Source organism: Mytilus edulis, chromosome 12, assembly GCF_963676685.1.
Source record: "Mytilus edulis chromosome 12, xbMytEdul2.2, whole genome shotgun sequence".
Taxonomy (NCBI): domain Eukaryota; kingdom Metazoa; phylum Mollusca; class Bivalvia; order Mytilida; family Mytilidae; genus Mytilus; species Mytilus edulis.
In genome coordinates this window covers 50,617,939-50,632,504 of record NC_092355.1, presented here as the reverse complement: position 1 = coordinate 50,632,504, position 14,566 = coordinate 50,617,939, and the positions used below count along the sequence as shown (strand labels likewise).

At 33.7% G+C, this 14,566-nt stretch overlaps 1 protein-coding gene across 1 annotated transcript; it reads right to left on the bottom strand.

Annotated features, from left to right (window-relative positions):
• Positions 1 to 3,724: 3,724 nt before the first annotated feature.
• Positions 3,725 to 14,210, bottom strand: LOC139498727 (gamma-interferon-inducible lysosomal thiol reductase-like). Its single transcript, XM_071287253.1, has 7 exons — positions 13,999 to 14,210; positions 9,902 to 10,084; positions 9,214 to 9,288; positions 7,277 to 7,390; positions 6,182 to 6,328; positions 5,308 to 5,376; positions 3,725 to 4,045 (listed from the first exon to the last, which is right to left on the bottom strand). Exons 1-7 carry the CDS (start codon positions 14,125 to 14,127, stop codon positions 3,971 to 3,973), a joined length of 792 nt encoding a protein of 263 aa, XP_071143354.1. The 5' UTR covers positions 14,128 to 14,210; the 3' UTR covers positions 3,725 to 3,970.
• Between the last annotated feature and the right edge of the window lie 356 nt (positions 14,211 to 14,566).

The following is a 14,566-nucleotide window of genomic DNA, read 5'->3' as shown; positions in this document are numbered from 1 at the left end:
TTCACTCAGTTTTAGTTTGTAACCCGGATTTGTTTTTTTCTTAATTGATTTATGAATTTCGAACAGCGGTTGCCTTTGTTAGATAGCCCAAAGAGTCTGTTTTATTTTCGAAATTGCATCTTCTGTTCTGGGGAATATTGGTTTTATTGTTTGTTGCTGAAAATTGACAATAACATGAATACCTACCATGTCTCCTCATTCTTTTATTTTCTTATTGTAATGTATGCCCAATTTTTCATTAAGCATTTTTTGTTGTTGCAGTAAACGTCTTAAGGTAGATAGGGTGTCTTCCTCCATCTTGGATTTGGAAACACCAGAAAACAAGGTCTAGTTCTTTAATAGAATGTGCAAATTTTTAGAGTAGTAGGTAATTCATGTGTAAGAACTTCCACTTCTACATAGACAATGACATGTTTTATCCTATTTATGATTGTATTTTTACAAAAAAAAACAGAAAATGTTTGTCTGAACAATTTTTTTGCAACTTTGCCACATAAGGGGAGCATCTCAAATGCAAGGGCAGATAATTCAGGTTAAAGTATTTTTACAATAGAATGTGTTAGGAATTTCTCTATTTTATTATGTGACAAGAAAACGGGTCCGGTGACCCCATTTTTTCTTTTTCTTAACTGAAAGCATACTATTAAAGCTATCTTTTCATATGTTATCTCAAAATTCTATGGTGTAGTTCACGTTTTATTGCAGAAAATTGAGGTTTCCATGCATAATATATACAAAATTTGTCAATTTTGAACACCGTGTAGCATGAAAATAAGCCCGGTGATCCATTCTTTTTATTACTTTTTTTAAATAATATAAACTTCATTTTGGCAAATTATTAAAATATTCTATGGATTTTAATTTAAACACTCCATCTACCTTAATTAAATGTTTTACCATCGAATGATTTGTTAGAAACCGTGATATTTATCTCAACAGACTAATGTGTGAACAAAACAGACAGTCATAATAGATAAAAAGGCAAAAAATATTGGCACAGGAGTGTATTGTAAGTTATCAACGTAGAAATAACGTTTTTTTTGTGTAAATTCAAATTTAAGACAATATGTATCCCTTTATGAAGTACGCTGTTGGGGAGTATTGTTAGGTCTATATCTTGTTTTTTGTTCTAGACATGACAGTCAAAAGGTAAAAATCCAGGTTTATTTTTGTAAAGCACTTTAATTTGGATTTTTCTAAAAATTTCACATGTTTCATTATAACTGCTCAATGCATAAATCTAGAATGCAAATATGCATTACAATTGATAATTATTGGTTAAAGTATCAAAATGAATTATAAAAATAATGATATAATATAATCACGAAACAATCGCAATTAATTCCTTCATCATATAAAAATATCTTTTGATAACGATTTAAAAACTTTTTAATTGTGATGTTCAAGTGAAATGACTATATATACCTGTCTGTTAAGACTTATACCTAACATCTGCTGAAATTGTGTTTTTTTACTAATCATGAATCACTCCGGGATCCTTAATAACTGCGAGTTATTTTGTATTGCACTTTCAGATATATTTATCACATTATATCGAGCGTCACTGATAAGTCTTTTGTAGACGAAACGCGCGTCGCCGTAAATATAAAATTTCAATCCTGGTATCTATGATGAGTTTATTTACATTTCAATGAGCAGCTACATCTCTGATGTGCCAAGGGAGGAACTTGATATTAATGATGAACGAAACTAGGTTTGCTTCATATCTCAATATTGTCTATATTGAAACAAATTGACGCCTCCAAATTTTATTTTTTTTCTATTGTCAACTTTCTATTTCTCAGCAGTTACTTTCCCTTGGTCTCACAGTGAGTGAGTGTACGACTTTAAAATGTCTTGATTTGTTCGTTACGACGTGCAAGCTAACATTATATGGACATCTTTAACAGGAGTTTACTGCTGACACACAATAAAATGCTCCAGAATGGGAAACAATCTGATTGATCAATGCTACATGTTATCAACTCAACTCACAAGTTGCATGGTTGGCAGTCCCATATCGTTATAAACCAGAATATTCGTCTAAGCACTAAATTTACTGAAGTTATTACCCTAAGACGTATAGTGACATTTTAAAAAACGTCAATTCTCATGACGGGTGAAGGGTGTAGTTAGCAGAAATTAAAATCACAAAAATACTGAACTCCCAGGAAAATTCAAAACGGAAAGTCCCTAATCAAACGGCAAAATCAAATGATAAAACACATCAAACGAATGGACAACTGTCATATTCCTGATTGGGTACAGGCATTTTCAAATGTAGAAAATGGTGGATTGAACCTGATTTTATAGCTGTAAACCTCTCACTTGTACGACAGTCGCATCAAATTCCATACTATTGACAATGATGCGTGAACAAAATGTCACAAAAAGGGATACAACAACAACACGAACCCCATCAGCAGAAGGAGCTTATGTTGTCGTCCCATGGTGCGATCACCTCTGTATTTTGCTTTGTGTGTTGTTTTTCTTCTTAGCTCATATATTTTAATTGCAAATTTAAACATCTGTAAACTACTGTCGTCTTTACTCAATTTGTGTTTATTCTTAGTTTAGGTTTCTGAGTGACATCACTGTCAATTCTGTTTTTTGCCGCCGATTGTTCAGACATGACCAAACAAATTTCGAAAGGAAAATTGTAAGAACCGATTGAATTCATACGAATGAATCAAGGTGCGTTACCAACTTGACCTGACCATAATAAACAACATCTTTTCGACTATATTACTTGGATAGCAAATAAACAATGTTTTCTTTTCTCAACTGTCATAATTTGGAACATAAATCACTTAAACATAACAAAATCGATTTTTATCATAATCAACAACATGTTTTCATGAGTTGTTAGTGGCTTTGAACTAGCTATTAGTAGCTTCGAGTACACTCAGAACAGTACTTAGGTGTCTATTTGTTGTTGGAATATACAAGTACCCAGCCGCGTCTACTCTGTGTTTTTGTTAGATGTATTTCTATTTGTTTCCATCTGATGAATTAATTCTCTTTCAACTAACTTTTATAGTTCGTTCTTATGTTGTATAATTATACCACTGTCCCAGGTTAGGCGACAGTTGGGATCCCGCTTACATGTTTAACCTCGCCACATTCTGTATATTTGTGCCTGTCCAAGGTCAGGAGCATGTTAATCAGTGGTTGTCGTTTCTTGATGTGTTACAGATTTATTTTCGTTCGTTTTGGTACATGAATTGGGACGTTAGTTTTCTCGTTTGAATTGTTTCACATATTTTGTCATTTCGGGACCTTTTATAGCTCACTATGCGGTACGGTATTTGCTCAATGTTAAACGCCGTACGATTACCTTGAGTTGTTGATTTCTGTGTCATTTGGTGTCTTGTGGACAGTTGTCTCATTGGCAATCATACCACATCTTCTTTTTTATATATATTAGCAGATTCTAACTTGTAAAGCAACCAATTACTTGAAAACCTAAAGCAGTTATGATGTATTGCACGCCGCTGACAGAAACATCACACCATCAAAATTCATAATTTTAAGTTAACCAGTCTTTTCGCTACACACTTCATGAAAATAAAATGAAAAAATCGTTTGGCAAACTCGACCAGGAATCAAACCCCTCCATCGTTTGATTCGAACACGCCACGAAGGGGAGTTAGGTTAAATGGGGGAGGGAATGATTCAGATCACTCAGCGATAGGGTACACAGGCATATGTTAATAATCACATGTTCAATCTCTTATCTTTAATATTTCAAATCAACGAAAGACATTTCATTGTTCATTAATAATCAAAATAAAAAAGAGAAAGCAAATCCGGTACATACAAAGCCTAAATCGTAGTATCCGGAGTTCATCAAAGTCCTGGAGATGATAGAGTATTTGTTTATGAAGCAGCGACCCAACATCACAGTTTACTTTCGTTAGATGATATAAAATATAATTATGCATCAGGTTACTGTTGTTTAAGACACAATCTATAACTCTGACTTCAGTCTTCTGCAACTATGAGTATTATGGATGATTTCCTGGCAAGCACTTGGTTTTGGACCCTTTAATAAATAAGTGAACTAATTAATCAAACTTGTCCAGTATTAACTTGTATATAACGACCTTCAACTTACAAGGTGTGAGCAATTGTACAGTAGTGAAGAACCACAACAAAACAATGCTGTTCCTTTGCATTCAGTTTTGTGAGGTGTATTTTAGTATTTGTGTTATGAATTTTGTAAAGAATGATACTTCTTTTCCTATTTTTACAAGCATGTCCTTCAACATAGTTTTTCGAGTTGATTTGTTTGTTTTTATTTTGTTTTTGTTCATACTTTCGTTTTTATTGTATTTAAAATCAACTTTCTTTTTTATTGTATTTTAAATTAACTTTCTTTTTGTAATTTTTGGGTTTGTTTGTTACAAAATACTAGTAACCGAAGGTCAACACAAAGTCTTTAATAATCATCACGTTTGTATATGATATTGCAAGCTTTAAATCTCCTCGAGTCTAAAGAAGTTATAAATTAATAAAACAGACCTGTCAAACTTCTGTCATCAAAATTAAAATCGCTAAAGACATGAAAGACTACAAGCATTCAAATATCATATAAGGTAACCACTGAACACTGACGGGGTTCCTAAACTAGTGACGGAATTGAACTAGTAAGTGTTTGAGATCTCTAAATTGTGTTCAGATTTGTCACATATAAAACAATTGTATGGAAGTAATTTAGTTTTTATTTCTTGTCGTATGTCTTCAGACATTCAGAACAAAAGTAAATTATACATAAAAAAAAAGTTAGATCATTTGCATATCAGATACTCAAATGTTTATTTAATCTTTTTTTATTCCATTGGCTTAAACGGTGATATTGCTCTCCGTAAAAAAAGTTATTTCGCTCTCCCCTTTTCAGTATTATTTTCTATCTCATTTCTCTATAAATAAAAGATGTAAAATATACTTCAATGAGACAGCAACCCAAAGACACATAGACAAAAAGTATAACAACTAAAAGTAAAAGAACAAATAGAAAATCGATAACAGAAATTCCCTAAACAAAAGAACAAAATCAAAGATCAAACACATCAAACGATTGTAAAACAACTGTCATACTAGTAGTATTCATGACTTGGTACAGACATTGCCTTGTGTAGAAAATGGTGGATTAAACCTGGTTTTATAGCTAGTCAAACCTCTCACTTGTATGACTGTCGCATAAATCATCGACATGTGTCTACATGCATCGAACATTGCAATAGCCCAGTCTATACAAATTGTACAATTTGTGAATGATTTAATACTAAACTTTAGTTTACTAACCTGATAAGTATCACAGACAACTTTTATAAGATCTGTTTCTGTTTGGTTTTGCAACGCTTCCGTATGTACCTTTAAAATTAACAATTGTGTTAAAACCAGGAAACAAACTCAATCAAATCAAGACAGAAAATTAGTCCCGAGTGTGTCTCATAAGCTGATAGACTTGTTGTTATTTTATTATAAAAAAATATATTATATTACAAACCATGCAAGCTTTACTTCTATAATCATTATTATAATACTTTTTTCTTGAAAAGTTTTGTGTTTTAAAATAAAAGTCAACATATCAAAGGAATGTTTTGAAGAAATCATATTTCTGGTTCAAACTCAAATAGCTGAATCTTGGTAAAGACATAATGAGAGACAGAATCTTACATATATTATCTTGCATTTCAACATGATAATGCTGAGTCTGATATATTGGCTTAATATTCCTAATCTACAAAAGGCATAACTTAGGCAATTATCCCAGGCTAGTGATCAGCAATATTGTCATACTTAAAGTTAATATTCCAGATTTTTATTGCATACGATGAGGGTTACAACTCTAACCGATGTCTAATAGTCTATTTCCATTCTTTAAGACGCTTGATCAATTGTTTTTGATGTTAATAAGTACATATGACGTCATAGTTTTAAATCTAGAATTTCGAATTACAAAAAAAAAGACAAGCATAAAAGAACATTCAATATAGCAATTAAAATAACATAAAGCTGATAGGGTGATAGCGCAGATTGTTGCATGAACCCCACGTTAAAGCATTGTCAACTGAGGCGAAGCCGTAGTTAACAATTCTTAATCGGTCGGGTAACAATCTTCTTTATCAATCTCTCTTATACTATATCATCTGTGACCTATCTTTAGTCAACTCACCCCATTGATGGTAACCCAAGGAACATAGTTATGTGAAGGATTCAGCGCACGTGTCCTTACCGCCATCTGGTGTTCGAGTTGATTACCAAGTTGTCCATTGGCACAGGCATCTATTTGGTCATAATTGATACTCTGTTCATTTGCACACTACAAATAAAGTAAGAATGAATTGGATTGATTTTAATTGAATTGAAATTAAAAAGCTTAGAGAATTCGTAATAGGGAATCTGGCTCATATATTACACGTGAGCAGGAGAGGTGATATACCTTATGTGAATGGAGGACACTTGGTTTTAAATCTATATGAGGGTTTAAAACGTGGTTCATAAGTAATACGAGTGTTAGGCACGCAGTTCATAAGTAAATTGAGCGTTATACACGTGGTTTATAATTAATATGAGTGTTATGCACGCAGTTCATAAGTAAACTGAGCGTTGAACACGTGGTTCATACGTGATATGAGTGTAAGTAAACTGAGCGTTGAAAACGTGGTTCATAAGAATTATTAGTATTAGGCATGTAGTTTATAAGTAAACTGATCGTTGAACAGATTCATAAGTAAAACGAGTAATTATAGACACATACCTGTAGTTCATAAGTTAACTGAGTGTTGAACACGTAGTTCGTAAGATATATGAGTGCTACTCATGTGGTTTGTACGTTATATGAGTGCTGGACTCATGGTTTATAGGTTATAAGAGTTCTGAATGCAGACTGGTTTAAAGTGATATGTATTTATGATCATTTATCATAATGATAAAGCATGCGTGCACGAAATGAGACAAAAGTAAAATGAATTCAGAACGTGTGTAAGCATTATTTAGTGATGAGAATGAATTGAGAGCTGGAAAAGTAATACATGTACTGTGGATTCATTATTATTTGTTGGATACCAATTTTCGTGGGTTTTGTGGGTAAAGGTAAACCACGAAATTAAATGTTCACCGAATGGGAAATTTACTATATACGCATGTATGTGGACTTCCGCAAAACCACGAAAGTAAATATCAACGAACATGTTAGTTTTCCTGAATCCATGAAAATAAATGAATCCACAGTATAAATAATCTAAACATGAAGGAACATACTTATTACCTTTTTAGCTGCTTTGGGAAAATCCACTCTCCGCTGAGTATTAAGATAACTTGCTATACAGTGGCTATAGTTAAATGATGCCCGCTCGTTCTTTAAGACGTAAATAGCACAACTCTGAAATAAATGATTGTATCTACATTGGCTAGAGGTATAGGGGGAGGGTTGAGATCTCATAAACATGTTTAATTCCGCCGCAATTTTGCGCCTGTCCCAAGTCAGGAGCCTCTGGCCTTTGTTAGTCTTGTATGATTTTTTTTTAGTTTCTTGTGTATAATTCGGAGTTTAGTATGACGTCCATTATCACTGTACTAGTATACATATTTTTAAAGGGCCGCCAACTGAAGGACGCTTACGGGTGCGGGAGTTTCTCGCTACACTAAAGACCCATTGGTGGCCTTCGGCTGTTGTCTTCTCTATGGTCGGGTTGTTGTCGCTTTGACACATTCCCCATTTACTTTCTCAATTTTATCCCTACAAGATGCCACAGTCATTGTTTTTGTAACTATTGTAACATGTTACTGTATATGCTTAATAACTTATCAACATATTTGTAGAAAAAACACAGCGGGTATCACATGTGGAGCAGAACCAGCTAACCCCTCCGAAGCATCTGATATATTTGGTTGTATTGTGTATTGTGTATACTTTTATTGTTTTCTTTATCTTTTTTCTGTTTCTTTCTTTTTGCCATGCAATTGTCAGTTAGTCTTTGACATACGAGTTTGAATATCCCTTTCGACTTTCTTTTACAATTAGAAACATGACCCGATGTTATTCTCAAGATCACAAATTACATACAATATATCGCACATCTGTTCTTCTTCAGACAAATCGAAAGTTAACATGGGATATGAACAAAGGAGTAGAGTGTATATGAAAAAGAGACAGAAACACACCAATAATTCAAAAAAGACAAATTGAAGTCAATTAAAAACATGAAAACCTAAGAATAACAAATACTTAAACATGTCAGGGACTATATGACATAAGCAAATTGAAAAAGAAAAATACCTAATGATATCAAAGGTCAACTACGTTGCATCGTATTTAAATTTTTGGTTTGTCATTAGACACGAGACATGAGCGTTCTTCGTGAAGGTAAATCGAAGGAATCGCTCAAGGCGCACGAAATCGATAAAGACGTTTTGGTTCGGGTGTTTAATTGACAACCGGACGAATGTAATAAGATTGTTCCTGATTAATCCATGTAATTCAACAAAGCGCTTCTAGCGCATGCAATTTATTAAGTAAATATTTCATTAAGCTGTGTCTATATTATATGTTTTCTAGTACCCGTTTAGACTATCTGTTAGTGGTTATACTGTGATTAAATCAATAAGAGTTTAGCTTTGAGATTTGGATGGGTCTGATAAACAGATGAAATCGTTGAAATAGACATATATAAGCCTCCAAATTGCTTGAAACGTGCCATTCAAATGGTATATTTTGTATAAGGTTAAGACCTTTTTCTTAGTATAATCGACCAGGACTAGAAAAAGACACATTAACATGTTTAAATTTTGTTTATGGTTAAGACGTGTTTTGGCATTTACAACAGGAAAATTACAGTGGGACATGTTTTAAATTTGTTTTACACCAAACATGATCTGGAACAGACCACCTTAAGCTTTTCATCGTCAAAAGGTGATGACAACGTGCAAAGGCGCAGGCGCAATCAATTTGTTTAACAAAACAGAGATAAAAGTTTTGTCAAAAACATAAACTTAGGGTGTCACTTTTATTAAAAACACAAACTTAGCAGGGGCGGATTCAGCCATTTATAAAGAAGTGGGGGTCATAACACGGAACAAAGGGGGGTTCCAACTACATGTCCCCATTCAAATGCATTGATCGTCCAAAAAGAGGGGGTTCCAACACCCCCCCCCCCCCCCCTGGATCCGCAACTGCTTAAGGTGTCACCGTCAATGAATGCTTACCTCTATCAAGTTGCCAACACATTCTGCTTCTCCATGCTGACAGAAAAATTTATACTTATTGGCTTCTTTCTTTTCCTTAAACGACATGAAATGTGTTTATTATTATACAGTAGTGCTAATGAAAAATAGAGAAAAATAGGCAAAAGAATAAAACAAAAATTGAAATACGCTAAATTACAAAAATAAAGATTAAGAATTGAGAATTGAGAAAAATGGTGAAAAGTTAAAGATACGGAAATGAAGAACCCCCTATCTATCATAATAAACACGACACTATAAATGACAACCAATATTCGTTCAAATATTATCAAAAATTAAATCAACTTAGCGAAGCCATTTATGCAATCATTGATGATCAAATATCGGGTATATCGACACTTGGATTCGCTAAAAAATATCTATTCTCAAATAAAGCAGTCGTCTTTTACCACTGCAAGAAAGGAGAATGACAAGTTGACTGATAAACTCATCATAGAAACCAAGATTGAAATTTTGTATGCGCGTTTTGTCTACAAAATACTCATCATTGACTCTCGAAACAAAAAAGATAAAAAAAAAAGGCCAAATAAATTTTAAAGTGCGACGTTGATGAGCATACGACCAACAATTCCTAAAAAAATTACCACATACAGCTTAAGTAATCTATTCCTGAGACATGAGCAACATCGGAACATATTATCAAACTTACCATAGCATTTCCATATGGCACCATTGTTATAGTAAATATGTCTGACACCTTGGTAAAAGCTTTCCATAACGAGGTTGTAATGAAATCTATACAATCTGGACATAGTGATTCGTGGTATAATGTAACATTGACTAGTTTGGCATCACGTTTCTCTGTTTGATAGTCTTTACATTGGTCTAACACCTGTAAAAATAAAAGGTTTAAAACGTGTTGTTCAATGCATTAAGAAACCGCCTCGGTAATATCGTGCTCGTTTCGAGTGTGGGAGGTCGTGGGTTCATACCCTGATTGGGTCAAACCAAACCTCTCAGCTAAACATGCGGCATTAAGGAGTAAGAGCTACTTTCGGCTCGGAGTCAAAATAATGTGCCCAAGAATGGCGACATGTCTTCATATAGACTAGAATGTCAAAAACAGTCTGTATCGCCAATAAAATGGAAATTTCAAGAGATTGTCACTGTTTGATCCAAAAGCCTATCTCAACTATCGTTAACATACATTTTTGTATATACTTCGTTTAAAGTAACCAAACTCGATTATTTTTGTATATAATATATATATATGTGTGTGTGTAAACAACTCGTCTAAACATCAACCCAACAATGTTAGATCTGTATATTTGCTTTTGCAAATTTTTTGTTCTTCCCTCGCCGGGATTCGAACCCATGCTACTGAGATATCGTGACACCAAAGAGCCTGCACTGTAGCAGTCCTACTAGACCACACGACCACATGGGCTTTACAAAATAATAAAGCTTCCGGTGGTCGTGTGTTAACTTTCCTCATCAGTTTTAATCTAGCGTCGTACTACAGTACATGATATGTAAGGCATGGAGATGAATTATTGTTACGGATCAGCTCAATCATCTATAGTAAAGGATCCTACAAATTAATGCAAGATACAATCACAGAAAATAATTATATTTATAAGTACGTCTGAGTCATTGACAACTCTACAACAGATTTATCCATCGGATCACCAGCAATGATGGTGATACATGGCTGTGTACATTATGTATATACAACTCGTCTAAACATCAACCCAACAATGTTAGATCTGTAAATTTGCTTTCGCAAATTTTTTGTTCTTCCCTCGCCGGGATTCGAACCCATGCTACTGAGATATCTTGACACTATATCGCCTGCACTGTAGCCGTCCCGCTAGACCACACGACCACTTGGGCTTCACAAAATAATAAAGCTTTCGGTGGTCGTGTGTTACCCTTCCTCGTCAGTTTTAATGTAGCGTCGTAATACAGTACTGTACATGATATATAATATAATGCATGGAGATGTTATTGTTACAGATCAGCTCAATTATCTACAGTAAAGGATCCTACAAATTAATGCAAGATACAGTCACAGAAAATAATTATATTTATAAGTACATTGTACGTCCGAGTCAGTGACAACTCTACAACAGATTTATCCATCGGATCACCAGCAATGATGGTGATACGTGGCTGTGTACATTATGTATATACAACTCGTCTAAACATCAACCCAACAATGTTAGATCTGTAAATTTTCTTTCGCAAATTTTTTGTTGTGTGTAAGATATCGATATACATGTTTTTTAAGCTCTTGTAGTCCTGAAAATGCATGAACTATTTGCCACTGGATGTTTAAAAATTGGCAACCAACAGAAAATCAATTCTAACATGTGTAGTACATGTATAAGGAGACAACCATTTGTGTAACATAAGGTGGCGACCATTTGATATTTATTTGTTTTTTAAAGAAGACCGAAGGATTTTGAATATTTAGTAACTCCATTAGGAGGAAATCAAAATTGTTCCTTACAGGAAAAGAGAAAGATATTTAACATTTCCGATCATCCAATATGACAACAACATAACCAACAATACAAACAAGTTAACTTGTAAAGTGACGGTATAAGTTTTTATTAAAGACGGGGGTGTCATTAAACAGCTCGCAATATTATTATCCACCATACAAGTGATGCGGATATCAGTTTTAGTATATATGACAAAAGATTTCAATTAAAGTCAAAAAAATAAACTTGTATAAAAGGTCAGCCTGCATGGTTGGGTACAAGCCGTCTACACATGTTTCAAAAGAAAGAAATATACCAGCTTGCATCAAGGCTCACTGGCTAGCAAAGATACTTCACATAGTTTTACACGTATAATACATCAATTTTTTTGTGCCTGTCCCAATTCAGGAGCCTCTGGCCTTTGTTAGTCTTTTATTATTTTAAAATTTAGTTTCTTGTGTATAATTTGGAGTTTAGTATGGCGTTTATTATCACTGAACTAATATATATATTTATTACATTGGTTGCAATGAATTACATTGATTTCCCAGTTAAATGAAAAAACCGATAATTTCACATGTGAAATGAACGTGGCCATTTCACTCTCTGACGTCATACAACAATAGGCGTTGTCAAGACGTCGATAACGGCGGACCAAAACAAATTGTTAATGCGTCGAAAAAAATATATAGTTCCTTACATGTTTTACATTAATTTCTTTTTAAAAAAGCCATTTGCCAATAAAATAAAAAGAATAACTAATTAAAGAATTCAAATATCGAAAAAATATTCAACTCGTGACCGAATTCTTCCATTAGTTATTCTATAAATATTAGGGGCCAGCTGAAGGACGCCTCTGGTTGCGGGAATTTCTCGCTGCATTGAAGACCTATTGGTGACCTTCTGCTGTTGTCTCTTATATGGTCGGGTTGTTGTCTCTTTGACACATTCCCCATTTCCATTCTCAATTTTTTTAACACTATCGAGATTATATGAACATATAACACCCAAATACGCTACAGCTACGTTACAGCTAATTTCATAATGCAAGTAGAGCAAGACTTTAGTTAGCTTGCTTTGTTTTTATATTGTACAATCATTAGAATAACACCCAATTAAATTCAAATATTATATATACAGGTTAAACTATGCCTATATATATTGTCAATCTTATTTACAAAGCTTGTATAAACAAGTATACAAAAAAGCAAGCAAGCCAATCAAAGGTTTGCTTTACATGCATTAGGAAATTAGCTGTAAAGATCCGTTAACTCCTATAACAGATGTCCTATTATGAACCAAAAGAAATACCAAAATAAAACATGACGCATTTATTTAACTGACATCATATCATGTGACAAGTATAAAAAATGGTTTTGAAACAACAACTACAAAAAACGTTAAATAAATCATGGTAAAACGTGATTTATAGTCAAATATAGAAACCTCATATTCCCATTAAATTTGATTGAATGTTTAATGTTAAAATTTTCTGAGTGCATTTTGACTTTTAATACAGAAGAGTTTTGCGTTTAACTTAAACAGAAGTAGATTGCTTTAACAGCCATTCAAACTGAACAAAAGGATTCTTGATATTTATTTTTTGTACATGTATTTTGTTGCTTTTATAGTTTTTATGGATAGATTTTCCGAGCGAGTGATTGCCAATGAGACAACTTTGCACCTGATACCAAATGATGTAGAAGTTAGAAACTCTCATAGTTTCCGTTTAAACCAGGTATGGGTCCATATATGAGCACAGGGGCTTGTTTAGTGGGTCAGACGAGGTTTTACTGTCAATGGCGATCGCTATCCTATATAAAATATGGTATTTTATATGGTATTTTATATAGGATAGCGATCGCCATTGACCATGTTGACAGTAAAACCTCGTCCGACCCACTAAACAAGTTTTTACTGTCAATGGCGATCTCTAATACTATCCTATATAAAATATGGTATTTTATATGGTATTTTATATAGGATAGCGATCGCCATTGACAGTAAAACCTCGTCTGACCCACTAAACAAGCCCCTGTGATATGAGACCGCATCATAGCAACCAATAAGACATGTAAGAGGCCACGACATGAAAAATGTATAGCAATTCAAAAAGAAAAATTAATGAACCGATCCATAAAAAAATAAAGACACGGGCCCCCTCTTAGTCAGTCAGTGCCCCAACCCCCTTACAAAAATTTCTAGATCCGCCACTGCTCGTCATTTCATTGGAGTTATTTTAAAATAGTCACTCTTCTTGACCCTCATACAAAAATACAATTTTACAATATAAGGGAGATAACCATAAGAGAAATATTACCTTGCATCGTTTAGCTGTTTCTGGTGTGGAGCACCACAGGGATGGTGGCAAATCGCATTCTGTTGTTGATGTTACAATTCCGAATAAAGCAAAAACTGCAATTAGCGCCAATGATATAAGTCTTTCCATTTCTATGTTAGTTATGCCGTTCGTATGCCGCTAATCACCTGTGAGTGTCATGTGTAAATATTTACAACACGTGACTATGAATCATGTGATTAAGAGGATCACATGAGGTCACTTTCTTTAAAGACATGTGGTTTTTAAATAACTGATTCCCACATAATAAGTATAAAATAAACAACAAATAAGACATAAATAATGAATTAAAAATTGCGGTATTATAATATTATTTCAATAAAAAAGAAAAAGCTTTTGTTCAGTATGCAACAGATATGATACAATGTAGCCCTGGTTTAAAATTAAACATTTTAATTTATATACAAGTGTGGACACAGATGAGTGTGGATAGTATGTATGGATGTTTGACAGTGTCTTATGACAAAATGAGTTCTATGTTTTTTCTATATGGTGTTATTAACTATGTTGCACGATGACAACCAATCTG

Excerpts from the sequence above, each read along its gene's own strand:
- LOC139498727 (XM_071287253.1), bottom strand. The coding sequence starts at position 14,127 with ATGGAAAGACTTATATCATTGGCGCTAATTGCAGTTTTTGCTTTATTC. Across the intron at positions 10,085-13,998 it reads AAACAGCTAAACGATGCAAG|GTGTTAGACCAATGTAAAGA; the intron begins GTAATATTTCTC and ends TTATTTTTACAG. Across the intron at positions 9,289-9,901 it reads TGCCATATGGAAATGCTATG|GAAAAGAAAGAAGCCAATAA; the intron begins GTAAGTTTGATA and ends ATGTCGTTTAAG.